General features: G+C 40.6%; 3 protein-coding genes across 3 annotated transcripts; 2 read left to right on the forward strand and 1 right to left on the reverse strand.

Moving 5' to 3' along the window:
* Nucleotides 1-626: 626 nt before the first annotated feature.
* On the reverse strand, nucleotides 627-5484 carry pnpo (pyridoxamine 5'-phosphate oxidase; the record flags this gene model as incomplete). The annotated part of the gene is made up of 7 exons (XM_079237102.1): nucleotides 627-1954; nucleotides 2398-2468; nucleotides 2646-2774; nucleotides 2871-2924; nucleotides 3975-4074; nucleotides 4157-4281; nucleotides 5320-5484. The coding sequence occupies 7 exons, from the start codon at nucleotides 5482-5484 to the stop codon at nucleotides 1789-1791; spliced, it is 810 nt and encodes a 269-aa protein (XP_079093228.1). The 3' UTR covers nucleotides 627-1788.
* Nucleotides 5485-6424: 940 nt separating this feature from the next.
* Nucleotides 6425-9254, forward strand: mrpl10 (mitochondrial ribosomal protein L10). The gene is made up of 5 exons (XM_079234069.1): nucleotides 6425-6465; nucleotides 6618-6787; nucleotides 7708-7872; nucleotides 8371-8515; nucleotides 8688-9254. Exons 1-5 carry the CDS (start codon nucleotides 6426-6428, stop codon nucleotides 8924-8926), a joined length of 759 nt encoding a protein of 252 aa, XP_079090195.1. The 5' UTR covers nucleotide 6425; the 3' UTR covers nucleotides 8927-9254.
* A 4159-nt stretch (nucleotides 9255-13413) lies between these two features.
* osbpl7 (oxysterol binding protein-like 7) lies at nucleotides 13414-25408 on the forward strand (the record flags this gene model as incomplete). The annotated part of the gene is made up of 22 exons (XM_079214402.1): nucleotides 13414-13536; nucleotides 14371-14514; nucleotides 14588-14641; nucleotides 14721-14834; nucleotides 14914-15069; nucleotides 15167-15293; nucleotides 15915-16033; nucleotides 16125-16214; nucleotides 16390-16413; nucleotides 17791-17938; nucleotides 18123-18229; nucleotides 18342-18510; nucleotides 18767-18913; nucleotides 19739-19875; nucleotides 20235-20372; nucleotides 21688-21751; nucleotides 21878-21956; nucleotides 23507-23651; nucleotides 23737-23887; nucleotides 24079-24205; nucleotides 24837-24959; nucleotides 25300-25408. The coding sequence occupies 22 exons, from the start codon at nucleotides 13414-13416 to the stop codon at nucleotides 25406-25408; spliced, it is 2595 nt and encodes an 864-aa protein (XP_079070528.1).
* Between the last annotated feature and the right edge of the window lie 956 nt (nucleotides 25409-26364).

A 26364-nucleotide genomic window follows, 5' to 3' on the forward strand; every position in this document is an offset into this window, starting at 1 on the left:
GATTAATATGTTGTGTGCTGGTTTTGTTGCCATGGTGATAGTGAGCATACATTCGTGATATGACATTTTATATTTAGTACCGTGCTTCTATATGTTGTAATATACAAAGAGTCAGGTCATTAAAGATAAATCCACTATTCAGCTGGACGAAGCCTTTTTCATCGTGGGTCATAAACAGAAAAATATAAACAATAATAAATGTGATGTTTTTAACATCCATGTTTTTAGACCATAAATCCTCATTTGTCAAAGAAATTTAATTGTATATTAAAATAAATACACAAGCCTATCTAATTATTGACACTACAATCTTTTACTGAATTAAATTAATTAAATACTTTTAAACTTAACAAAATATTATGATGATAAATCTGTAAATAAGTAAAGTTGAAACAGGCAGAAATGGTAAAATATTGGTTCAAGCTAGTGTTTTGAGGAGGATGCACAATGTTCATACAGTGCAATTTATATATATTAGAAACATGCACAAGCCATATTTTATTAAATGGTTTTATCATAGTTTTGTATTTATGTCTGTTGAGTCTTTAGGTTTTTCTGTGTTGTTGATGTTTGCATGCGTTGTGTTGCTGCTGACATCTGCTGGACAAACACACACTTATCCTCAGTTACAAATTAAACTTTATTACGGGCTCGATTCAACTATTAAATAAAGCAAAAACATGAAACAACGATATCCTTCTCAAACAGTAAGACACACACACACACACACACACACACACACACACACACACACAAACACACACACACACACACACACACACAAAAGGCAGTTAGAGCCAAGGTCTTGATTTAAGACTTTTACATTCAATCTATAATGAATTAAAGTTATTTATTTATGGGTCCTATAGTTCCCTCTGCTTTTCTAGAAAAGATACTGATCAATGCCAGTAAATTCAAAAGAAGGATCCCGGTATAGGTAGGTATTGAAATGGAGACAGTAGTTCAATACACTTTAATTATTTATGTTTTCTCTTTATTTCATCGTTAAAAAAAGAATGATATAATAATTCTTTGATTAAACAATATATATATTTATTTATTTTGGGAACAAAAACTGAAAACATATGCTTCTAAAAATAGAATAAAGAATGAAGAATGAATTAAATTAGTTCATAATGAAATGTGTAAACTCAGTTGTGTTTATTACTGCAGTCACGGATAAAGGAGGTGTTGTTCCAGACTACTTAATATTGAGAGCTGCTCCTTGTTTTTGTCCTCCATATTTACACCACTCAGTGCAAAGCAGCTCAACACCACCTCAACTTTAGAGTGTACAGGTGCACCTGAGTATATTTATCTGAGTTTAAACAAATCAATTCCTATAAAAGTAAATATCTGCTTAAAAAAAAAAAAACGAAAAAATAATAGTCTCATAACGTTGTCTCATTTTTTCTTCATGCATCTGTAAAACATTATAAACTATAATTCAAGTAAACTGTCTAAGAACTTATTAGAACAACTTGTGAAATCAAAGCGTCACCAATTACTTCAACATAGAAAATGGACAAAACATTTCATCAATGGCGGAAGTGAAGACAAGATTGTGCTTTTTTTATCATTACTTGACAGGACCAGGTGGAGTTTGCTCTCTCTCTCTGTAAAGTAAAGTGTATTTAATCAGACATGGGTTTCCATCAGTCCTTAGAAGATGAGCAGATGAGCAGATGGTTCCTCCCAGTGAGCTACAGATGGTTCTTCCCAGTGAGCTACAGATGGTATAGTTTATTCTCCCCTCCTCCTGTAGGTGGCGCTGTGCTGCTGCTCTCCTCACGGGGACAGTCGCTGGTACGCCCATCCTCCCTCTGCGGGGTGCAGGAACTCCCCCGGCTCAGACGGCCCGTCCCCAGACCTGGTGAAGACGATGCGGTCGTGGAGCCGGTTGGTCTGACCCTGCCAGAACTCGATCAGGGAAGGCTTGACGATGTAGCCGCCCCTGTTAGAATATAAATATATAAAGATAAATATAGAATAAACAGTTAGAATGTGTTAAGAGGATGCAAAACACCCTTTGTTTTACTACTAAGGAGGTAGATGAGACTACACATTTTGATATTCTGATTTTTTTTTTTAAAGAGCACATTAATTACATTTGTAAATAATTATGACCCTGAAAAGAAAATTTAATTTGAGCAAACAAAAGTTAAATGCTTTATGTGTTAAAGCTGCATTCTCTCTCCTGTCCACCAGGTTGCGACTCCTCTGGTTGTATAGAAGTCTATGCTTCATGTGTTAAAGCCGCATTCTCTCTACTGACCACCGGGGGCGACTCCTCTGGTTGTATAGAAGTCTATGCTTCATGTGTTAAAGCTACAGGGCGAGTAATAGAAAGTAATAACAACAAATAGTAAATAAATAAATAATAACAGTAATGCGTACCAGTAGTCAGGCATGGGCACATCTGTGTCTTTGTACTTTTCCTCCAGTTCTGCATTTTTCTGCCGTAGAAACTAAAAAGAAACCACAGAGTGAAAACTGAGCCTCTAATGTTTTTACATACATATATATATATGTATATATGTATATATATACATATATATATATATATATATATATATATATATATATATATATATATATATATATATATATATATATATATTTTTATGTACAGTTTTGATTCTTACGTCTCTGTCGGGAACCGGAGTGCTCTGTCGGCTCACGACGGCTCCGATCTGGCTGCTCTTTGGTCGGGAGTGGAAGTAGTCAGTGGAGGTCTGGAAGGGGATTCGCTCCACAGAGCCCTCGATGCGAATCTGCACATACAAATATAAATTAATAAACAGCTGCTGTGTACAGATAATAATAATAATACTAATAATACTAATAATAATAATATGGGATATGCCGACCTGTCTGTTGAGGGGTTCCCAGTAGAAGACCAGACACGCGTGTGGATTGCTCTTCTGTGGACAAAGAACAGATCAGAGTGAAGTGAAACCACAATATATTCTTATGATCTTCCTCTTATTTTCTTGATTAAATCGATTAATCAATCGGTGCATACAACGTCAGAAAATTGTCCATCACAAGGTCCAAGAGTTGTCTGATTGATAATATAAAACCCAAAGATATATTCAGTTCATATTCAGAGAAAACATGCAAAATATTTCCTGAAACAGCATTAATATTTGAAACATCTACTAATAAAGACAAATACTAAAAGAGCGTGATTATCAGGGAAATGCAGAGTTGATTGAGTTTGGTTTAAGTTTTATTCAGTCAATCATATTACAATACAATAAGTAAAACCACAATCTAATATACAGAAAAAGCAAGACTGGAAAGGTATAGGTAGAAGCAAAATGCCTATATATTCCTATCCTATCATCAGCAATTTAGCTGTATTTGACACATTTGGGGTTACTTTAAAGAAGCATAAAATACTTCATTATATTGGCAAAAATGACATAAATATTACTTTTTTTTAAGGCATAAACCAACGATAGCTGATAGTGAAACAAGACTATCAACACAATGTATTGCATCTCTCAGAAAAGAGTCAATTCTCATGCACTAAATAGACAAAATTAAATATATAAATATTGTATTTGTTTAGAGTCTCGGGTGCTGAATTAAGTTCTGTGTGTTTTCATGAAACCACTGACTACTTTTCTTTATTAAATCAGAAAATAATTGGAAAAAAACAACGTTTTCCCCTGAGCTCAAGGTGACGTCTTAAAATGTGCTTGTTTTAGAAAACGTTCAATTTTTGAAATACAAAATTACTTAATTTGATTATTCGACAGCTCTACTGTTTTTCATTGGTGAGACTTTGCTTCATTTATGACATTTACAACAGCGTGATGACGATAAATGCAATAAATAATAGAGCAGGGTCATGTTTGAAGGTCACTCACACACACACACACACACACACACACACACACACACACACACACACACACACACACACACACACACACACACACACACACGCGCACGCTCACGCTCACCAACTCAGAACCCTTCCTGCTCTCGTAGTTGGAGAAGAAGCGGAACCCCTCGGTGCTGTAACCTTTCAGGAGAACCATGCGGGCCGACGGACGGCCGTCTCTGCACAGACAGACCAGAATACCGTGGTCATTCATGGAAACAACATTTAAATGAATTATAATCCCGTGGTTATAATCCCTACTTGGTTGCCGTGGCGATGCACATGGCGTTGGCCTCTCCGACCCCGGGGCACTTTGTGGCCTCGTCGAACCAGTCGCCAAACTGCTGAATCGGGTCCAGAGAGACCAGCTGACTCTCCTCGAAGCACTGAGGCACGAAAACAAACAAACAAGCAACATCATGAAAACAAATAACATCATGAAAACAAACAACATCATGCAGCGGGAAGCAGGAAGTACACCGTCGAGGTACTTGTACTTCACCCGAGGATTTCATGCTACTTCCACAGGGTACATATTGTACTTTTGACTCCTCTACATCTCAGAGGTAAATATTGTACTTTTTACTGTACTACATCTCAGAGGTACACATTTTACTTTTTATTTTGCTACATCTCAGTGGTAAATATTATACTTTTGATTATAATACATCTCAAGGGTAAATAGTGTACTTTTTATTGTAATACATTTCAGTAATATTGTACTTTTGATTGTACATCTTAGAGGTAAATATTGTACTTTTGATTGTACATCTTAGAGGTAAATATTATACTTTTGATTATACATCTTAGAAGTAAATATTGTACTTTTGATTGTAATACATTTCAGTAATATTGTACTTTTGATTGTACATCTTAGAGGTAAATATTGTACTTTTGATTATACTACATCGCGGAGGTAAATATTGTACTTTTGATTGTACTACATGTCAGTAATATTGTACTTTTGATTGTACTACATCTAAGAGGTAAATGTTGTACTTTTTACTGTACTACATCTCAGAGGTACATATTTAACACATGCATATTGAATGCAGTACTTTAACTCGTAGTGGAGTATTTTCACAGCCAGGTTTTGTTTACTCAGGTTTTGAATACTTCCTCCACCACTGGAAACATAATATTCTGACATAAACCTCATGAAAACCTTGAATTATTGAGCAAAACCGTGTCAGTGTATTTCAATTACGTTTACCTTTATTTAAATAGGTTTTACAGGTCATAAGTCAACGCCTGAAACATATGGGGAGCATGAAAACACATATTCCTGCGGTATCACACACACGATTAGAATAAAGACCAGAACATACAGCAGTATTTGTGCACAAACCATTGCTCTTATATCATCATAACCTTGCAGTATATCACACTTCAGGCGGCAGTTCACGTCTTCTGCAGCCACTCACCTCACCGTCTCCCTTGTACTTCTTCCTCATGTCACTCAGGTCCATGTTGGTTCGCTCACTCGACAATTTCCTGCAGAAATTCTGCACAAACGAGGCACGAGACGGCGGATTTCTTCCAAATACACTGATCTGACCCAATAGCTTCGCACTGAGTGTGCGCCTCATGCTTGTCCCGCTGACAACGATGACGTAAGCGCGCATCCTGCCTTACGTAAAACGGTTTTGTAATTTTTAATTTTTTATATAACGTGATTTTAAAAATAATATATTTTCACACGCAGGCTTTGTTATGAATACATGTTTGATTGTGTTAAATACAAAATGAGAGAAGCGATAATATCGATTATTAAAACGTCGACGCGTGATGCTGCATTCAAGTCCTGTCTGTTATTTGAGTTTTCTACTCCACTTCGTCTCAGAAGGGAAATATATTGTACTTGTATTTGTCTGACAGCTTTGACTACTTCACAAATATATTTACAAAACACATCATTAGTTATCAAATATAATGTTTGGTTATATACATTGTTATAATTATCATTTGGTATTGTTATAAATTAAACTATCAGTTTATGCATATAAATAAACAAATCAATAATAGTATAATATATAATATAATAATCAGTAAAGAAAATTAATTGTCAACTGCTTTGAGAGTTTAAGAGATTTTTTTAATGTAAAAATATTGCATGGTTCAAACTTCACAATTGTGAAGATTAGCAGCCTTTACATTATTTTAATACTGTAAATGCATTAGTAATAATGAGTGAAGGCGTCACTTTGGGCAACAATCAATCGATTAATGGAGAATACTTTAATAAAGAAGTAATAATAATCATGACATAATATATTATTGTGTATAACAGTCAAAGGGGACATTGTTATACTCTTAATACTATGAGTACATGTTCCTCATCACACTCACATACTTTACTGAAGTAACATAGAAAATAAAACATTTTTAAATTGCAGTATTAGTACTTTTACTTTGGCAAAGGAGTACTTCCTCCACCAACGGCTACAGAAAGCTTTTCCGTATTTTGATTATTTTTCATCCGATATGACAATGAACGCAGCATTCGTTCCGTCGTCACTTCCGGTTAAAGATGGCGGCGACCTTGTTCGTAAAAATACTACCAAAACAAGGTAACGTTAAGTTAAAACCGCGTTTCTAGCAGTAACTAACTGTCTGTATCGAGTTAATACTTAGTTGGCTGTTATTTTAATAAACTATCTTCAGCTAGAAGTGTCCGTTAGCGTCGGTTTACCGCCATTAACGGACATGTTGTGTCTTTCAGGATGGCTTCCGCTCACGCAGACGGTTCGCCACGGCTCCAAGGCCGTGACGCGCCACAGGAGGCCGTTGCACATCCTCAAGCAGAAGCTCATGGCCGTCACGGAGTACATCCCTCCTCCGCGGATCATCCCTCCAGGAGCCTATCCATCCCAAAGACAACGAGTCCAGGAGGTACCGCGCAGGTCATTTGTTTATTAATGTCATGTGACCAAAAGCCTGCACACATACAACATTATATCTTATACATAATGATGTCTTATGACAAAGTTCAAAGTATTGGAACCATGCACTGCATTTAGATTAATAATCAGCCTCCCATTAAATATAATAGAATAAATAAAATGGGTTTATTCAGTAAAATTGCTACCATCTGCATGCACGATGCATTTAACCATCATATGAGTCTGGCAACGAGGAAATCCATGGAGGAAACCTGAGAGGAAAGGTCTTTAAAAATAAATAAACTGGAGCAAATACAGCAGATTTAAGAGGAGCAGAAGCATAAGGATGCAACGTCTTTAAATGACCTACAAGAAAGGCAGTCGCAAAAAAATAAGTTGCGTATTAATACTTTTATGGCACTGGCGGAAATGTTTATTATTAATATATTGTTAATTGATCAGACGGGCTCTGATGTACATCATAACTTTTCCAGTCCCTCTTAGCTAGACCCGTTTCCTCAGTGCTAAAGAAACGCGGCGATGAGCAACGGTGCCTTTGCAAAATAGATCGCAGAAAGTGGAAGCAGAGAAGAATGCTGTTTGAACCGGATAATCTTTACCAACATCCGACAATTTAATTTAGGCAAAGTTCTTGTACAGCTGCTAGTGAAGTTTGACTTCTTTTGTGAGATAAAACAACACCAAAAACTGCTTTTATTCCTCAAACTATGGTGTCAAAGTAAAAACAGTTGTTTTGGTATGGCTACAAATACTTAGCATTAATATAGAACAGTTTAAAATGATATCTGCAAGTAAAATCATCGCCATATTGTCCCAATACTCACTGCATACACACTGGGGTGATAACCATCCCTCTTTCTCTTGTTTTAAACCATTAGTGAGACAAACTCCTCTCCTCTGTTCCCCCAGGATAGTCCTCTCATGTTGATCATGAAGAGGAACTTGAAGACCGTGTTCCAGGACTCCAAGATGATCGCTGTGGTCCAGAACAACGCCAGCAACGCTGAAGACATGATGGTTCTCAAGCACAGGCTTCATAAACATGGCATCGCTGTCAAGTTCTTCCCCAACCAGGTAACGCACTTTCTTATTTTATTTAAAAAATAAATAAATAAGAGCACCAAGCATGTTGAGTGTAAGGGTGAGTTCACCGTCGGCCTTCTCGTAGTTTTCTCCGGTGAAGTAATTTTTATAAAACAATTTTAATGAGATGATTGGAAATTAGAGGAGAAAGAAAGATTAGGAAAGACATGCAACAAATATCCCAACAGGCCACCAGGGCAACCCCGTTGTGTGTGTGTGTGTGTGTGTGTGTGTGTGTGTGTTTTTTATTGGCATTTGAAACCATGAAATCCAGAATTTGTAACATTTTTCCTAAAAAATGGAACGGAGATGTTAGAAAAGACTGTAATGTCTAACGCTGCTTTTAGTTTTGTTCCCTGAGTCTTAGTAAAATAACGACTCAAAGTTGATAAGAACATTCTGCACAACCCTGTGATTCTAGTTTTATTATCATTTTTAAATCTTAGTTTATTCTAATCTTAAATCCTGTTTGTTGTTGTTGTTTTTCAGGTGGTTCAGTCGTTCCTGAAAGACGGCCTCCACTCCAACATGGCTCCTCTCTTCATCGGCCCGACGGTTCTGTTTGTCAGTAAAGAGCCGAAAGTGAAGGAGATGCTGTCGGCGCTGAGGGCCAGCCAGCAGATGACACTCCTCGGTATGTGTATGTCCTAATTATTATCAATAATGAGATGTTAATAATGAATAGAATACGTTTTAAAGGCCAATCAGTGAATCATCTAGTTGATTCGGTCCATTAGAGGAAGATAAAACAGGTTTAGTACACCTGGATCTGGTTTCATCCCCCTTCATTGCTCCCCTGTCAACAGGAGCCTGCATCGACAACACGCTGCTGAGCGCCCAGGCGGTGGTGAGCTACTCCAAGCTGCCGTCGATGTCTGTCGTCCAGGGCGAACTGGTGAGCGGGCTGACGATGCTCACCTCCCACACGGCCTCCATGCTGCAGCGTCACCCGGCCTACCTGTTGGCCCTCCTGCAGCAGTACGTCAAACAGAAGAGCTCGGGCGACGGCTCGGAGGGAGCAGCCAAAGCCGAGGAAACCACGTAGAGCTGCCGGGGATGCCGCAGGGGCCACTGCTTGGAATGACGAGGGACTGTCGGGTTGGACGCATTGATTTCATTTAACAGCAGAGTTAAAGGAATACTTTTGAATTGACTCTGCAAAATGTAGCTGCTGGTTCACCCAGCCTTAAATGTTTGACTGGAGACGTTCAGCTGGCGCAGAATTCAACTAAGCTGTGGCTGAAGGAAGCTGCAGACTCGGCTGTTTTCAGTGCGCCTCAACCTCCTCATAGGATGGACAGTGCTGCAGAAATGTGAGTGTCCTCCAACCGTTTCCTTTATTTAAGGATATTGTCGCATATAAATAAACTATTTCAACACAATGTTCCGGCTCATTTTGTTTGTATTCAAGAATTGCAGGATTTGCAGCACTTTAAAAGTTACATTTTCAGTTTTTGTCTCGAGTTAAATGTATTTTCTATTTGTATTTTTTTTTTATTTGCCCAAAGATAGCCGCAGGGGCTGAATGGAAAACCACTCTATAGCCAGAATAAACACAAGTGGTCACAGATCCTGATAGGTTAATCTGCGGATTACAGAATGTTAATCTGGGTCAGTTGGTCTAACTCAGGTCCATGTTGGTTCGCTCACTCGTGAGGGAGAGACCCCATGCTGTGTCAGAACGGTCTTAAAATACATTTTAATTCAGATGTAAAGGTGCTTCGTATCACTTTTGTGTGGGATTTGCATGCTTTTATTTTGGTATTCATCACAAAAATGACAGGAACTGCTGACATGTGGCAACATTTACAAACTATTGATAAAGAAAGCGTAAAGTATGATCTGCAGTGAATGATCTCCACCCTATACCTTTTTTAAATACCATATTTTATAGATGATTTCTCTTATGATGAAGCCATATTTAAGGCTTCATCATAAGTAATCACCCTTCCCATTAACAGGGTCCAGTAGGTGTGCAGAGTGAGCGGAGGTTGGTTAGATTTACCCTCCGCTACCTCCCTGCGAGACGCGGTGTAATTCCCGCTAATGCGGATAAAGCCCAGGACACTTTGCGCACGGCGCGCGCCGCCTGCAACGCACAGCTCTCCTTGGATTGGATTCGGAGGGACGCAGCTCGTGTCACCCGCCGACAGCGAGGGCACGAGATTATATGCTCAATTCGTGATTATCTCTGGATGTAACTTGTAGTTTGACTTTATTTAAAAAAAATGTAATGGCTTTAGATTGAAAAACGCTTTTCTTCTTCGTTGAAATGGTGATTTTCTACCGTTTCTCAAACGCCGAATGAGACCCTTGTTGGATTAACCGGGCCCGCAGGATGAGACTCGCAGGTGGATTTCAGGTGAGACTTCTTCCCTGGATTTTAAACAGAAGTCTGGGTTCAATTCTGCTGCAAAAAACCGAACCGAACCAACAGAACATGTGGGATATTATATGTAAAATGCAATGCATCGTGTTCATATTGCTAAAATACTATATTGTTTCTTTAAAATAATGCAAACTTCCTCATCTGTGTGCAGAGATAGTGACACCTTAACGGGTTCTAGAGTTAGTGCAGCACTTAATGGGTCCAGTGGGTCCTAGAAAGCTTGTGGGGCTGCTTCCTGGTTGAGAGAAGTGTGCGTGTGTGTGTGCGCCAAAAACTCCAGGTCCTGTTTGATTTCCTCATCTCTGTTTGTGGAATTACAAACTCTCTGTAACCTGATTCAATCCTCACTCTTTGAAGTGTTGGTGCTGCAAATGGAGTAAAGTTGAGACATTTCCACACTCATTCATGAATATATTTAGTCCTCAATTAATCTTTTATTGGCTCCAGTTTTATTCTAGAGGTCATAATCTCTGTATCTTCACTCCATCATCCTCTGGCATGAAGCAGCTCGGTGGCTGCTGCCAAAACCTCGGTTGACTTATTTTGTTGGCTCCTGTTTCCACATAATGAGCTCGAGCTCTGAATCAAATATGAGGAACAATATACATGAACATAAACCATTGTTATAAACCATTATGTTATAAACCATTGTTTTATACCATTATGTTTATAACAGGCCTTTTGATAAAGATGTATTCAGATTATTTGAAGTGGAATTGATCTACGTGTATTAAGTGCACAACCTCAGCTGCAAATCTGAGATTACACCTTGTGGAAACTAGCATCATTTGTGTCATTTAATGGGATCAGAATCACAGTTTCATGTATTTGTACCTATATTCTTTGTTCCTTCTTGAGTAAACAAGCTCAGAAACCTGCAAATCCTTTCATCCTTTTTCCGCCCCATGCTGTCGACGCTGAGCTCAGTTTCTCTCATCCTGTTCTGTCTTTACGTAACAGCTCCGGTCCAGTTTTAGAGGAACATCAGTTTGAAAGTAGCGCCCCATTCTGTTAAACACACACACACACACACACACACACACACACACACACACACACACACACACACACACACACACTCTGAATGTAGTAACTTCCCTACTTGAGGGAATAACGACCTAAAAGCAAATTAAATGCACACTGAAAATGCAAAAAATCTCCCACTTGATGCACGCAAACTACATGTGGTCTCTGTCTCAAAAACATGTTGCATTAAAAGAAGCTTTTCCTTGAGAAAACAAACATTTGACATCAAAGTTGCACTGCATCATTTATTACTACTTGATACTACTTTATCTAGTATCAAACTAATCCGTTGATCAAATGCAATCTCCTTCTTTGACTGCAAAGCTCCTTCAACAGTTGAATTAAGTTCTTAAAAAGGAAAAAAAAGTGTTCAGAAAAAAGCATGAATGCTTGAAAAAAGCATGGAATAAAAAACAAATCTTCCTTTCAGCCATAAACTGAACATATTTTCTGTTTTTTTGTCTGCAAACTTGTTTTAGAAAAGTGCTTATTGTATTTATCGTTTCAGATTGACCTAAGTGGATAAGTTAAAGTATTTTAAGGCTGCGTTGCTCTCCCTGTGTAACTGTGACTGTGGTCCTCATGCCGTCGCCGTGCTCTCTGCCTCGTGCTGCTCCGCCACTGAGTGGCTAAAATAACATCCCCTGAAAAACCAATTAAGCAGAGGTTAGTAATCCTCCTGAGGAGAACAGACGCTGCTCCACCGGCTCGTGCAGAACGGGACCGGACGTCCTGCTGAGGAAGTTCCTTCAGGAAACATAAACAAGAGACTAAACCAATCAACCAATAATGCAGCATGAAAAATGTCCAAATGTTTCATGTTCAAACAACTTCTCTCACTGGACTCCAAATAACAACGATGCCACAGCAGCTCTCACAAAATATGTATTAGATAGATTCTAAAATATTATATATTTTTTAACCTTCTCAAGATTAACAGACTGTTCTGTGACACATTAACCACACGAGTGACTCTACAGCTTCAGTCTGTTCCTGTTTTTATTTATATATTTATTATACCTTGATACATTATAAAGGAACATCCTGTCAACTGAAACTTCATTTCTTTATTTGCAAAGAGACTTTTAGCCCTTTAAACTCTAACCCTAACCCCTAATCCTATTTATTGTTTGAGTTGTGTTTAGAGGTTGTACGTGGGGATTATATATTATTGTAGCCCTGGTTTTTATGTTTAATTTGATACCTAACATGTTTTTTGGGGGGATTTATACCATGTTTAATTCTTGAATTGTACCTTGTGACCTGATATAAAAGGGTCCCCATATTAGGGGACACTAGGGTCATTCATGATAATCTGAAAACAATCAGATTTAGAAATATGCCGTCTCCCATTTATTGATTTAATTTCCCGTGTCGTTTAAGATCTAGATGAGCATCCCGGAGGTCCAAAGTGGGTCCGGGTCTGTTTGGTAACTGGATTACACGCTGCATCTCGCCTTGAGCCGCTTTAACACGTTGTTTTCGGAGCGGGCTCGTCCTCACGGCTCATTAAACGGCCCCTCGTGAAGAGACACTAGAACATAATAGATGTGCAACATTTGATAAAAGTAAGACGTGAAAGTGAACATAAACAATACCTGCATGTTTAATTCATTTACGCTGCAACAGTTTGTTCATGAATGTATTCCACGTATTGTCTTGATGTTCAAAAGTAATTTATCAGGAAAGAAATCCCAAATTTAGAGGATTCCAGCTCCTTAAATGTGCTTTTCTCTGTTTTGCAATAATATACATTATATAGAAAATAACGACACACAAGGTCCATTTCATAGCTATTCAGGAGCTTTTGATCATGTCAGATGATCTTCTTCAGCAGCTGTCATCAATGTTTTGGGATTTTTTAGTTGTTGGTCAAAACAGTCACGTTGACGACATGTGAGGAGCATTTTTTCACAGTTTTCTGACATTTTGTAGACTAAACACATGAATACATTTGAACACATTAGAATAGATATAATCCTCAGAAGGCTTCACATTCTTCTCTCCATCCTTGGAAAGCTCAGATGTGTTTGTTGTAACACACACTGGAGACACAATATTGATAACATAATCTAATCTCTCCACAACCAGCGGATCCCGGCAGTCTGAGGTGTGACATGGATTCACACGGGTCTTCGCTTAACCGCAGCCAGTCGCTGGCGAGCGGCCTGGAGAAGTCCTCACCGACGTGGAAGCGGTCGCACTCTCACAGCAGCAGCACGCTGTCGTCCTCCAGACAGGTAACCCTTAGAGGCATTATGGGTATATGGATGTAAATTACTCTTCTCTCGTTTAAAGGGAAGTTGAAAATTCTTGCTTTTGTGTTGGTTGAGATTCCCCCCAGAATGTCATCTGACTTTAGTTTTCCGTGTTCTGTTTTCGTTCTATATTATAGTTGTTATTTTATAGTTGTGGAGCCTTGTTGCACCGCCATGTTCATCATTGTGTCATGCGAACAACGTCGTCTCACCTCTCTAGAGCGCTGCAGGAATGAGTCCTAAAACAGAGTCTTTTCATTTCCGGTTCCCTCGTCTCTGAAGTCGATGTGTTTTCGGTTAGATGTCTGAAACGAGGTCTTTGGTCGACACAAGATGAAGAGATTTTTGCCTATGATTTAAAATACGTCTTTAAAAAGCCCTTTGGTGAATTCCGAAGGTTTTACGCATTTTAAAAGACCTAGCGGCCTCTAGTGGTGAGGTTTTAAACTGCATCCAAGTGAAAACCCCTCCGCTCACTATGGTGGCCAGCAGGTTTGGTTTGTCTGTCTGGGCATCTGTGTACACAAAGAAAATACAATTCTTGTTTTAAGGTAATTATACACGAATGAAAATATAGTTATGAATTATATATTCATATTTCTACCTGTAAATGAATGTATACCCCTGAATGTTAATCACTGTTCCTTACAAAAAAGGGCGGTTAAGCGTCCGAGAGAGAGAGAGAGAAACTAAAAGCTGGAATCGAACCTGTGACGTTGCATGGCATGCGCTTTTACCACAGGAATAATATTATTTTATGTTAAGGCCATTTAATGAAAAAAATCATCGCCAAGAAATCTTAAACTTCTTCCATAGATCATCAAGGACTGGGAAGTGATCGACGACCTTCAGGTAGAATTGCAGGCGGGAGGCGACAATCCTCCCGATATGACCGCCCCGGGTATCTGTGAAGGATATCTCCTCAAGAGGAGGAAGTGGCCGCTGAAAGGCTGGCACAAGGTGAGGAGACCGTCTCGTAGGATTCACACATAAAGTCAGCGTCCAAGAAGTTGACGTTCCATCTTTATTTCAGCGATACTTTGTCTTGGAAGTTGGGAACCTGCGTTACTCCAAAAATCAACAAGATGTAAGTAAACGGCACAAAAGGATTTTTCCACCTTCTACTTCTTGAAAACCCTTCATAATTGTACCTTTCGGCACTCAAGGTGTCCCGGGGACGAGTCCAGGGCTCTCTGGACGTCAGCCTCGCGGTCATGTCCATCAACAAGAAGTCAAACCGGATTGACTTGGACGCGGGCAACATTCTTTATCACATGAAGGTAAACCATTGAACCAGAGTGTCTTTTTAAGATTAAAAAAGACAAATGTATGACTTTTTTCCCCCTTGTTCTCTCCAAGGCAAAGAGCCACGAGCTCTTCTACATTTGGGTAACCAAGCTTCAAGCCCACCGCCTGTACAGGAAGCACGAGGCGGCGGCTCAGCTCCACAGCGGCTTCCTCCACACGCCGTCCCACAGCGCCGCGGCCGGACGCGCTCAGAGGAACGGAGACGTGGTGATTATCAGCCGAGCTGCAGAGTCGAAACGTAACGCGAAAATGTTTACGGGACACTCCGGTGACCTCCTCTTCCTCCTCTTCCTCTGTTCCCCAGAGCTCTGCCGGCACGGCGGATTCAGCCGGAGCGCCGGCGGGAGTGCCGCCCTCCGGCAACACCGCCGCCAACAGCAAAGTGTCGGCCTGGCTGCAGCAAAGCCAAGACCAAGACACCTGTGTTCAAGGTACGCGTCTTTAAAAAATACATATATATTGTATTATTTCGAGACACATTTTTAAATAATATAATTCACTTTTAAAAATGTCAAAGGTCCTTTTAAAAGAGGAGCTATAAAGCCTTTTGTGGCTCTGGAGGGAATTTGCGAGAAATCTGATAATGCCTCAAGTGATGTCACCTGAGGTGCATTATGGGTGATGTAGGCGCCAGAACAAGGAATAAAAATGAGTAGAATAAATAAGATGATGCCTCGGTTTCTGCTGCATCGATTGCAATGCTTTTTTCTTTCTTTTCTAACTGTTCATTGCGAGTTTGACAGTGTTACTTCACATTACATTTTAGCTGACGCTTTTATCCAAAGCGACTTACATTTTTTCTATACACCGTAGAACCGCGAGTTCGATATTTAGTATATGTTCACGACAAGGAACTGAAGCCGCTGTATCCGTCTATGCTCTCTCCAAAGCCAAATTCATGACATCTCAAGTATCCACAAAGTTTTTCCTTGCCAACTTTCCTTTTTCACCATTACATGTGCTCAAGGCCACAGGAATCTTATTTTAGTAATTAGTCGCAGAAACTCAATCAGTTGATAAATAAATAATAAAATAATCGTGTTTTCTTCCAGAGTTGAACCGCTGCAATTTGGACCTTTCTGAGATAAACGGCTTAATCCAGAGGCTGCAGATGTTGGAGGCGAGTCAGACTTTGACTAACGGAGACCTGAAGCGCATCATCAGCATTCAGGTAGGCCGCTGTTCAGTTTGGAGCCGCGGCTCCCTGGGCAGCGTCACATGAAAATTAAGAAAATAACATTTATTCTCGTACTCCGATCAAGAATCTCTCGCTTGAGAAGCCGAAGAAGCCGAGGTCAGCAAAGATATGGGGCCACTCTCGCACGTTATCCAGAGTGGAGGCCCTGGGAATGGTAAGAAGTCATGTGACTCACATCGTTTAAATTGATTCAACATGTTTTAAATTGATTTGAAATACTAAATTATTGAAACCATGAATTCTTATTACTGGTAGTATTTTCTTAAAACATATTGGGTTTCTAAGTATTTCACATCCCAACCCTCCTGTAACATTTCTCTAATCCAAAGCCTATTCGTGGGATTACGAAATCGGTGAGTTGGCAATGGGAAGAGACAACTGAGTTCATGAGAATGATTAAATGTTCTCCAGCTACACACTGTGGCATCCTAAACATGTAGTGTGACTGAATTGATTATTTATTTCAGGTTAAAGTTACTACAAGGAACTTTTAACTGAACTATGAAACAGTCTCAATTTGATAATTATGCCTTGATATGACCTACACAAGTAAACAAGACCATCAGCGGGACAACTCACTGTTTCTAGATCAAAAGCTGACTCAACGATTCACAATATGCAGATTCACCAACATGCAGGCTGTATAGCTGAGGGAAGACCCTGCTGTGGTAAAATAAGGTTTTCTAAAGGGACTCTGGTGCACTACCATGTTTGTCCACAGGGACCGCCAAAATCAACTAAATTAAAGTTCCTTGTCGTAACTTTAAAATGGACACTGTTTTTGTTTTAATTCCACTGAATAATTTCTTCTGTGCGCTCGAGCCAGGTGCCAGGACCCAACATGTTTTATATACCAGAGCATCTTGTGAACAGAGCATAGCCGTGATGTGATTTTTTCAAATTTGAATCGTAGCGTAGTAGAGTAAATGAATAGATCAGTAGTTTTCAACCCTGTTCTTTAGAAACAAGAGCGCTGTTGGTTGTCTTTCCTGCTGGCTACTCGGATTACTGCAGCACTGACGGCTTCCTTTCTTACCAAATTACCAAATTAAAAAGTTAAAATAAAAGTTAAATTAAGTTAAAATAAAAGTGAAAACAGTTAAGTAGCTTGTGGGAGAGAAAACTTACAGGGCTGTAATACTAGCGGATCAGGTTGATGAAGTGTAAATAAATCCATGATCAGAGGATTTGAATGCTATTTACTTATCTAGTTGTGATCTGGCCAGAAAAGCTCAGGTGCCACTGATTAACATTATTTATGACTTGATTTATGACTTGATTCTATGTTGATTAATTGTATTAAATTGATTTCACCAGGATAATCATCACACGACACAATGCAACAACAATACAACTATTAAAACTGTACTAGGGGTCCAATAGGCCTCGGCACATTTTAACGGTACAATTTAATTGGTTAGACCTGCGTTTGAAAAATCACATTTTGAATGTGAAATGGTAAATATGCTTGCTTGCTTTTTTGGCGAGAGTTAGATAGACAGCACTCTCACGTTCGTACGCTTTATATGAAGCTACTGCCTAGCAGCTAGTTAGCTTAACTGAGCATAAAGACTGGAAGAGCAAACAGAACAAAATACGCCTACCTGCACCACTAAAGTTAACTAATTAACATGGTATATCCGTACAAAAAGTGTAAAAAAACTAAATTAATTGTGGTTTTACGGCACCTCTCAACCATCATATCCATCCTCCTCTGTTCACCTTCATAGCTGTCCTCCAGTCACCTGGGCAGCTCGCCTAACCTCGGTGCATCCGCCTCCTCCATCCCCGACTACGTCTTCTCCCAGCTGTCTCCTACTGCCACGTCGCCCGAGGGCAAGAAGATCCAGCAGGACATCTGCGCCATGTCGCTACGAGGTTAGAGAAACAGACACATGCGTGTTTACACACAGGTAGACGGGGTTCCTGCAAGGTAGTGTTGCAGGGAGATGAGCAAAATCCAAGACGAGACTCCACAGAGACGATTATGCAAAAGAGGAATACGTCCATATTGAAAGAAATCTGACATGTATGCATTTAAATGATTCGTATTCCTCCTCAGTGATTGCTTCCCTGAAGAAAGTGCATGAAACTTTGTCCCAGGAGAGGCAGAAGCTTCAGGAGGTCTGGGAGACCAACAACTTCCACCAGTCCAACACATTAGCTGAGGTACGAGCTGCACGCTGCGCCCGTCTTTTGGATTCTCTGACACATATTCCCTTTGTGGGTTTTGATGGCTCGGCTTTCTCTGTTCCTCTTTCCCCTCCTCCTCCCTCGTCAGGCTGCAGCGGCGAGGCATCTGTCCCACGGGCCTTCCTCAGTGGCAGATTCGGCCGCGGAGTATTTTGACGCCAGCGACGACGTCCTTTGTGGAAGTTCCTCTGAGGTGTCCGATGAGTCGGGACTTAGCGACGGAAGCACCACCAACTCTGAGCCGGAGGAAGGACATGGTGGGCACATTTACACGAGTATCATTAGCTGCGTTTCAGCCCGGCGGAAGCCTCCGGTTCTGCAGAGTGAAGTGTCTTAAAACTTGCATGCTCTCTCCTTTGTAGTTTAGCTTTCTTGAAGAAATTGTACTTTCTTGATTCTTGTTGTTCTGAGTTTGTACTCATGGTTGAATGCACTTATTGTAAGTTGCTTTGGATAAAAGCATCTGCTAAATGTAATGTCATGTAATATTATTCTCTTTCCCCTACGTCACAGCATCGGCCACCAGGAAGTACCGTGCGAGCATTTCCAGGACTCCAAACTGCGTTTTGCCCAAGAGCACCGGCAGGCGAACCACACTGCCGGCTGACTGTCCCGACAACAGCCACGTGGGCCTCATGGCGATCCTCTACAACAACATAGGCAAGGCAAACCGCTCTGCAATCGACCCTTCTCTAAGCCCCTCCCCCTGGTTACTGTGGCTAAGCTTTCGCATAATGGCTTTTACTACAATGTCTTTGAGGGGATTCTAGCAGATTTTCTTCAACAATAGTTCTGAAATATCAAAGAGAATATAGACAGAAAAGTCTACAATATGCATTTAAGAGCTAATGCTACAAAGCTAAAGTGAATATATTGCATATTATATAAGAATTCAAAAATTGTTTTTATTTTTCTATTTGTTAAGGTGTGCCTGGATATTGTTTGCACGTCGTGGGCTTGATCCATACACTGGATATCATGAATTTAATAATTATTAATATTCAGCCGTATTTGTTTGCTAACGTCGTTAGCATATAACCTTGGCGCAAACAACGTATTTTTTGTTGATCTTCCATAGAACCAGCTATATAGTGAGGTTTTCCACAGTGTTTAATCCCTATTTGACATCTCTCTTCTTGCGTTTTTTGGGGAAGGTGAAAAAATGTGACACTTTAATCTATATTTTGAAGATATAGATTAGATAAATAGTTACTTTATTAATCCCACAAGGGGACATCTTTTCGTGACAGCAGCATTTATACATACAAGTGAGCAATAACATATATTAAATGAAAAATGCACAATATATACAAAAAGAATAATAATATTAAGTTAAATTAACTAACAAAACAAAACAGTGGTGTCGATGTATTGCTTGCTCACGAAGGAGTGGACAGTTGGCGTGGGGCTCGGCGAAGGGTCAATTCCCATGACATCATCATCTCACACATGGCAGCTTTCTTTTGCGCTGTGGTCTTTCCTCAGGTAAAGACCTGGCTCGAGTGTCCATGCCCGCTCCTCTCAATGAGCCTCTTAACCTGCTGCAGAGGCTGTGTGAGGAGCTGGAGTACAGCGAGCTGCTGGACACCGCCAACAACACACCAGAGCCCTACCAGAGGATGGTGAGGCCGTTCAAATCTATGAAATAGATGGGAAACAATGTCGACACTGTGATGCTGCTGAGTCGCAACCCTGAATAACCTGCACCTGCTGAGATGTTGATAATGCTCCTGAAACATGTATCTCAGACTCCCGTGCAAGAATATTCTAATGCACCATTTTTTACTCTGTTTGAACTGATCAGAAAAGTTAATACACATTTTAAAATAATATAAAAAAATGCTGGCCCTGTGGTTTAAGCAAGCTGGGAGACCAAATCTTCAAGGGAAGTAAAGTTGTCAGAGAAAAAAAGACCACAAAGTCTGAACCAATGAGATAAAGATAAAATATTAATTAATTAACATTAATTTATCCCCAACAGGTTTACATTGCTGCCTTCGCTATCTCTGGTTACTCCACCGCGACGTTCAGGAACCGCTACAAGCCGTTCAACCCGGTGCTGGGCGAGACCTACGAGTGCCACCGAGAGGACCGGGGCTTTCGCTTCCTCAGTGAGCAGGTATCTCACAAACACCAGTTATTACCAGACGTACTGTTGTTACCTAACGTCTTCATCTCAGTCTGTAAAGTCCCAGTGAAACGGGAGGTTAGCGTCCGCTACAGCAAGTTAGCTTCTGATTCCGAGCATCAGTGATTTTGGTGAGCAGAAGCCTGCGACTAGCTCAAAGGATATTAAAAGACAATTCCCACCCCAGATTGGGTGCATTTGCATTTAGCGTTTATATTCTCTTTTGCTAACATTAGATATTTTCTCAGATCAAAACATACGAGAGTGTGTTTCTGATCATAGTGAATTATTATTATCTATGTTTTGAGTGTCTGGAAAAGAAGAAATGTGTCCAATATGGCCCAATATTTACTTAAGTTACTACGAAGTGAAACAATCGGTCGTAATCTGTGTTCACGTTCACTTAGAAGCATGCGTCATATTTTGTTTTACAGGAAGATAATATGATTGGATTTTGAAATTAAAATACGAATATGTTTTTATTTGTAGGAAGAATTTGCAGATGTTGTTAAATTGGTGCACGATATGACCGTGAATAAAAAGCCATGAGTTGTTGATCATGATCTGGACTTTAAGAGCTTGAGCGGCTCTTTTAGGGGAACAGAGATGATTAAAGATGACCTGCCTTTAAGATTGGGAAAAGATGACAGATGAATGACCATTTAGCCCCCATAATGCCCTCTTTGTAAACTAAGATGGATCACTCATTTATGTAATTGAGCCAAATCAACACTGAGCCATTTATCGCTTTAATGAAATCTCTGCAAAAATATAATCATGTCATCAGAAATGGACATGAGTCATCAATTATTTTTGAAGTGATGCTAATTAAGTGGAAAGTAATTAAATGCAAGTCCTTGAAAAAACAATTAATGTCTTGACAATGCAGCTCAGAAGATGTGTTTTAATTTAAGTCACAATTATGTGTTTCTTGCATGTTATGCAGCAGGTTCAAGGTGCAAACTCATCAGTGATGCAGTACATATGTTAATACCATTGATTATATGTTATAATATGTGATCAAAAACCCTTTTCACATGGCGGGAATATAGATAATACAGGTGTATGCACTGTGGGTAATGTAGGCCACTGGGTTTTGACACAGAGGAAGCATTCGTAGAATACAAAAAAGATGATGTCTGTGATTCTGTTGCTACATTTTCTGCAGTGCTCTTTTAGCAAGCCAGATAAATCAAACACAACTTAGTGTGTATCGGTATCTAATGATAATAAACTCAATGCCGATTTAAATAATAAATCCTGGAAGAATCTTTTATAATTCTAGTTCTCTTCTTTGCTTCACCAGGTCTGCCATCATCCCCCTATCTCTGCCTGCCACGCAGACTCGGATAACTTCTCCTTTTGGCAAGGTGACACTCTTCTGTTATCAAACCAACATCTGGATTCTTTTTGGTGTTAATCCCGTGTGTTTTTAATCCTTTGAAGCATTTGAAAAAGTTGAAATTTTCTCCAAAAATATTTATATTCTCAAACAGACCAGCGATGGAAGAATAAATTCTGGGGGAAGTCTCTGGAGATTCTGCCAACGGGAATGGTTAACGTCACTCTTCCAAGGTAAACATGCCACCCGTCAGGAAAAACCTAAAAACATCCGTCTATATTTACTCATGGTGGCTTCCAGAGCATCTAACTGATGCACAAAGGAGGTCTTCATTTCTAAATTGCACTCGTTCTACTACTTCTGTCTCTCTCTACACTATCAACTGTCGGATAAAAGCAAAAATGGTCAACAAATAAATAAATACAATCATATTAATCATAAGCTGTCACTTTAAATTGAGTTAATTATTCTAATATTAAAGGGTTACTTTGGTATTTCTCAACCTGGACTCCATTGTCTCGTGTTTTTGTGACTCATAGCTATTTTCTAAATTGGTCCGGATTGAAGGAGAACGCTGCAGAAAGTGTAGCTGAGTGTCATCTGAAATGTTTTCAGCGTCATCGCTGAATAATTAGATGCGAGATTTTCAGATAAAACATGAGATAATAAGGTCCAGGTTGAAATATACTGAAGGTATGTTTTAACATTAGAAGAATTACCTGAATTTAAGGCTGTAGTTTCTAATAACTTTATAAAGATTATTTTAGGGGAATTTTTGTCTTAATTTGCCAGTTGATGGTGTAGAGACAGAAAACATGGGGGACAGAGGGAGAGGTATGACATGCAACAAATGTCCGCCATCTTGAATCTGACAAGGAACACTCCAGTTATCTATGGTTATGTATACATCGTCAGGTGACCAATTATGGAAGCCCATTCCGCCAGTAAAAGAAAACAATTGTCAGATCAAAAGTCACAATTATGAGATAGAAAGTCGATAGAATAATTTTAAAGATTTATTATCTCTTCATTTCAACTTTCTTATCTCATAATTTAATTTAGACTTTCTATCTCATAATTAACGGGTCCTGGGAGTTCGCCCAACCAGTCTACATGTGCTTTGTAGACCTGGAGAAGGCTTTCGACCGGGTCCCTCGGACATTAGGAGGGAGCTTGGAGTCGAGCCGCTGCTCCTCCATGTCGAAAGGAGTCAGCTGAGGTGGTTCGGGCATCTAGTCAGGATGCCTCCTGGACGCCTCCCATTAGAGGTTTTCCAGGCACGTCCAACTGGTAGGAGACCCCGGGGAAGACCAAGGACACGCTGGAGGGATTATGTCTCCCGGCTGGCTTTGGAACGCCTCGGGTTCCCCCAGAATGAGCTGGAAAGTGTTGCGGGTGAGAGGGAAGCCTGGGTCGGCCTGCTGAACCTGCTGCCACCGCGACCCAACCCCGGATAAGCGGTTGAAAATGGATGGATGGATGGATCTCATAATTATGACGTTTTATCTCATAATTATTTTCTTTTACTTGCGGAAATGGACTTCCATTCTCATTTAATGTTTACTTCATCAACGTTTTGTGAGTCTTGATTACTTCTTCGGCCAATAGATTAACAACTATTTCCAGCAAAAGTCAGAAAATTGTATAAATTCTTTATTGTAATATCCCAAAACACCAAAGTGACGTTTAAAAAAAACTTGTTTTGTCCAACCAACAGTCCAAAACCTAAAGATAACCAGTTTAAAATGATGTCACTGCGCTTGAACTCGGGTGTTCTCTGCAGGTCCGGAGACCACTACGAGTGGAACAAGGTGGTGACCTGTATCCACAACGTGCTGAGTCAGCAGCGCTACCTGGAGCATTACGGAGAGGTCACCATCCGCAACCTCAAGAGCAACGTCTGCACCTGCAAGATAACCTTCGTCAAGGTGAATGAAACAAGCCCCCCTCTCCTCAGCTCGGTGTTTGGTTCCACAGCAGACCTCCGACTGACGCTATGTGTTGTGGTTGCAGTCTCGTTACTGGGGCTCAGACACCAGCAAGAACGAGGTGCAGGGCACGGTGCTGGACCAGAGCGGGAGCGTCATCCACCGGTTCGGCGGCCTGTGGCACGAAGGCATCTTCTGTGACACTCTGCCCACTCCCAAATGTGTCTGGAAGCCGAGTGAGTCCTCACGCACGCCGCCGAGCAGATGTTTGACCGACTTGTTTGTCCTGAGATTCAGCTTTAGAGGTTGAGGGTTTTAAATCTGACGTGACCGGTTAGTGATCAGGCCGGTGTTGCCAAAAACCTGCTAATCCGGGAGTCACGTTTTGCACGGCGGCTCAACTGAGAGGCTTCTGTGTCCCCCGCAGATCCCCAGCCGAAGGATCACCTGCTGTACTACGGCTTCTCCACCTTCGCCATGGAGCTCAACGAGCTCACCGCCGACCTGGAGCCGCTGCTGCCGCCGACAGACAGCCGCATGCGCCCAGACCAAAGGTGAGGAGGGAGGAGACGGTGGGGCAGCGATGTCTCTGAGGAGGAGGAGGAGGGACCGGGGAGGAGAGAGGAGAAGGAGGGGGGAGGAGGAGGAGGGACGGGGGAGGAGAGAGGAGAAGGAGGGGGGAGGAGGAGGAGGAGGAGTAGGAGGAGGAGGAGGAGGAGGAGGAGGGAAGAGGAAGAGGAGGGAAGAAGATGAAGGATGGAGGGAGGATAAGGAGGAAGGAGGAAGGAGGAGGAGGACGGGGGGAAGAGGAGGGAAGAGGAGGAGGAGGAAGGAGGAGAGAGGAGGATAGAGGAGGAGGGAAGAGAAGGGGGAGGATGGAGGGAGGAGAAGGAGGTGGAGGAGGAGGAGAAGGAGGAGTGGTCCATGCATTTTGTCTGAAACTAAACATGGAGAAGCAGCGGTCAGTTTTTATTCTCCATATTTCTAGAACAAACTCCCAAAAAAGTGCAAGGCTGAAGACTTTTGCACTTTGTCTTTTGAGTTTTTATGTAAGGTGCTTTGAATTGCTGTCGAAAAATGCATATGTGCATATATATGTATATATGTGTGTATATGTATGTCATTTTACTGGCTTTAATAAAGTTATTTAGTGCCGAGTTACTTTAAATCTGTCCTTGTGAACAGGATGCTGGAGGAGGGAGAGGTGGATGAAGCGGACAGAAAGAAAGACGACATCGAGGAGTTCCAGAGGGAGCGGAGGAAAGAGCTCGCCAAAAGAGGAGAAGAACACGTTCCACGTTTTTTCAAGTACGTTTGTTTCTTTTACAAACTTTTATAAACCTTCTGATGATGATTCATTATAAAGACCATAAAATAATCATGTTTCATTGTCTGTATTCATAATACTTTTCCCTCTTCTTCCTCTTTTTTCTTCTTCATCCTTTTTCTACCCATGCTGCTTTTTCCTCTTCATTTTCTTCTCCTTCTTCTCATACCCCTGCTTCTTCTTCTTCCTCTTCTTCTCATACCTCTTCTTCTTCTTCTTCTTCTTCTTCTTCTTCTTCTTCTTCTTCTTCTTCTTCTTACTTTTCTTCTTCTCAAACCCCTTCTTCTTCTTCTACTCCTCCTCCTCCTCCTTCCTCCTCAGGAAAGCCAAAGATTCCTGTGGACGGGACGTGTGGTTGTCTAACGATACGTACTGGAAGCTCCGAGAGAATCCAGGTTTTGCTAAAACTAAAAACATAACTGTATGGTGACGAGACGACGGGGACGAGCAAACCAAACAACATTTAAGAGAGAGGGATTCAATCCAATATTTGGACAGCATATATGAACCGCTCTGAGAGACGTTCAGGGTGGAGATGGTGCTGCCGGCCTCCTCTCGGTCCTCCTGTGCGCCCGTGACCGGATCACGGGAAACCTCAGCGTCCAGCAGCACAGGCGAAGACACGTGGACTGAGCTTTCTCACCATGACCACATTTCTAACATATCTAAAAACATCTTTTAATTTTGTATTTTTAGACTTTTTTTCAGATTATATGTTTATATTTTTGAGAGTTTTCTGCAGAAAAGGCTGAATGTGTGACGCACACATCATTGCATTTCTCTGCCAGGTTAGTAGGAGGCCTGATGTGTTAGTGTATTGAATGTAAAAAACATTTATTCAATTCATGCTCTCCTCTTAGGATGAGTACAGTTTGACTGTATGGGTGAACTGAAGGTGGCGCTACAGCGGCTACAAGGGGGCGCTAGCTGGTTTTTGTGGTAATTCGATTAATCGCAAATGTGTTTGTGAATATTAAGCACATTAAAGATGAGAGCGTTAAACCTACAGGTAGTTATCACCTGGACCAGCTCCTCTGGCTGCTTTAGTGAGTTTCTTCTGTCTTTTGGTTCGACCCACAACTTGAGCTCTGGGCAGCAGGCGGCTGTTTCCATCATAAAAGCTTTAAAAAGACATTCAACATTCATACGACAGTCAGCAAATACACATATTAAAAAGAGGTGTTTTTATGTAATTTATAGTGAAAATAAAAAAGAACATCCAGCTGGTTGGATGTGCATACTGTACTTATACAGTACAATAAACTGTTTTATCTCAGTGATATCAATTCATGTATTCTGACGTCACTTGACGGCAGATAAATGTAATAATTGTAAGTTGTTTGAAAATAATATTACGGCACAAATTCATTCTCACATAATATATTA

This window comes from Taurulus bubalis (assembly GCF_910589615.1).
Source record: "Taurulus bubalis genome assembly, chromosome: 2".
NCBI classification, from domain to species: Eukaryota; Metazoa; Chordata; class Actinopteri; order Perciformes; family Cottidae; genus Taurulus; species Taurulus bubalis.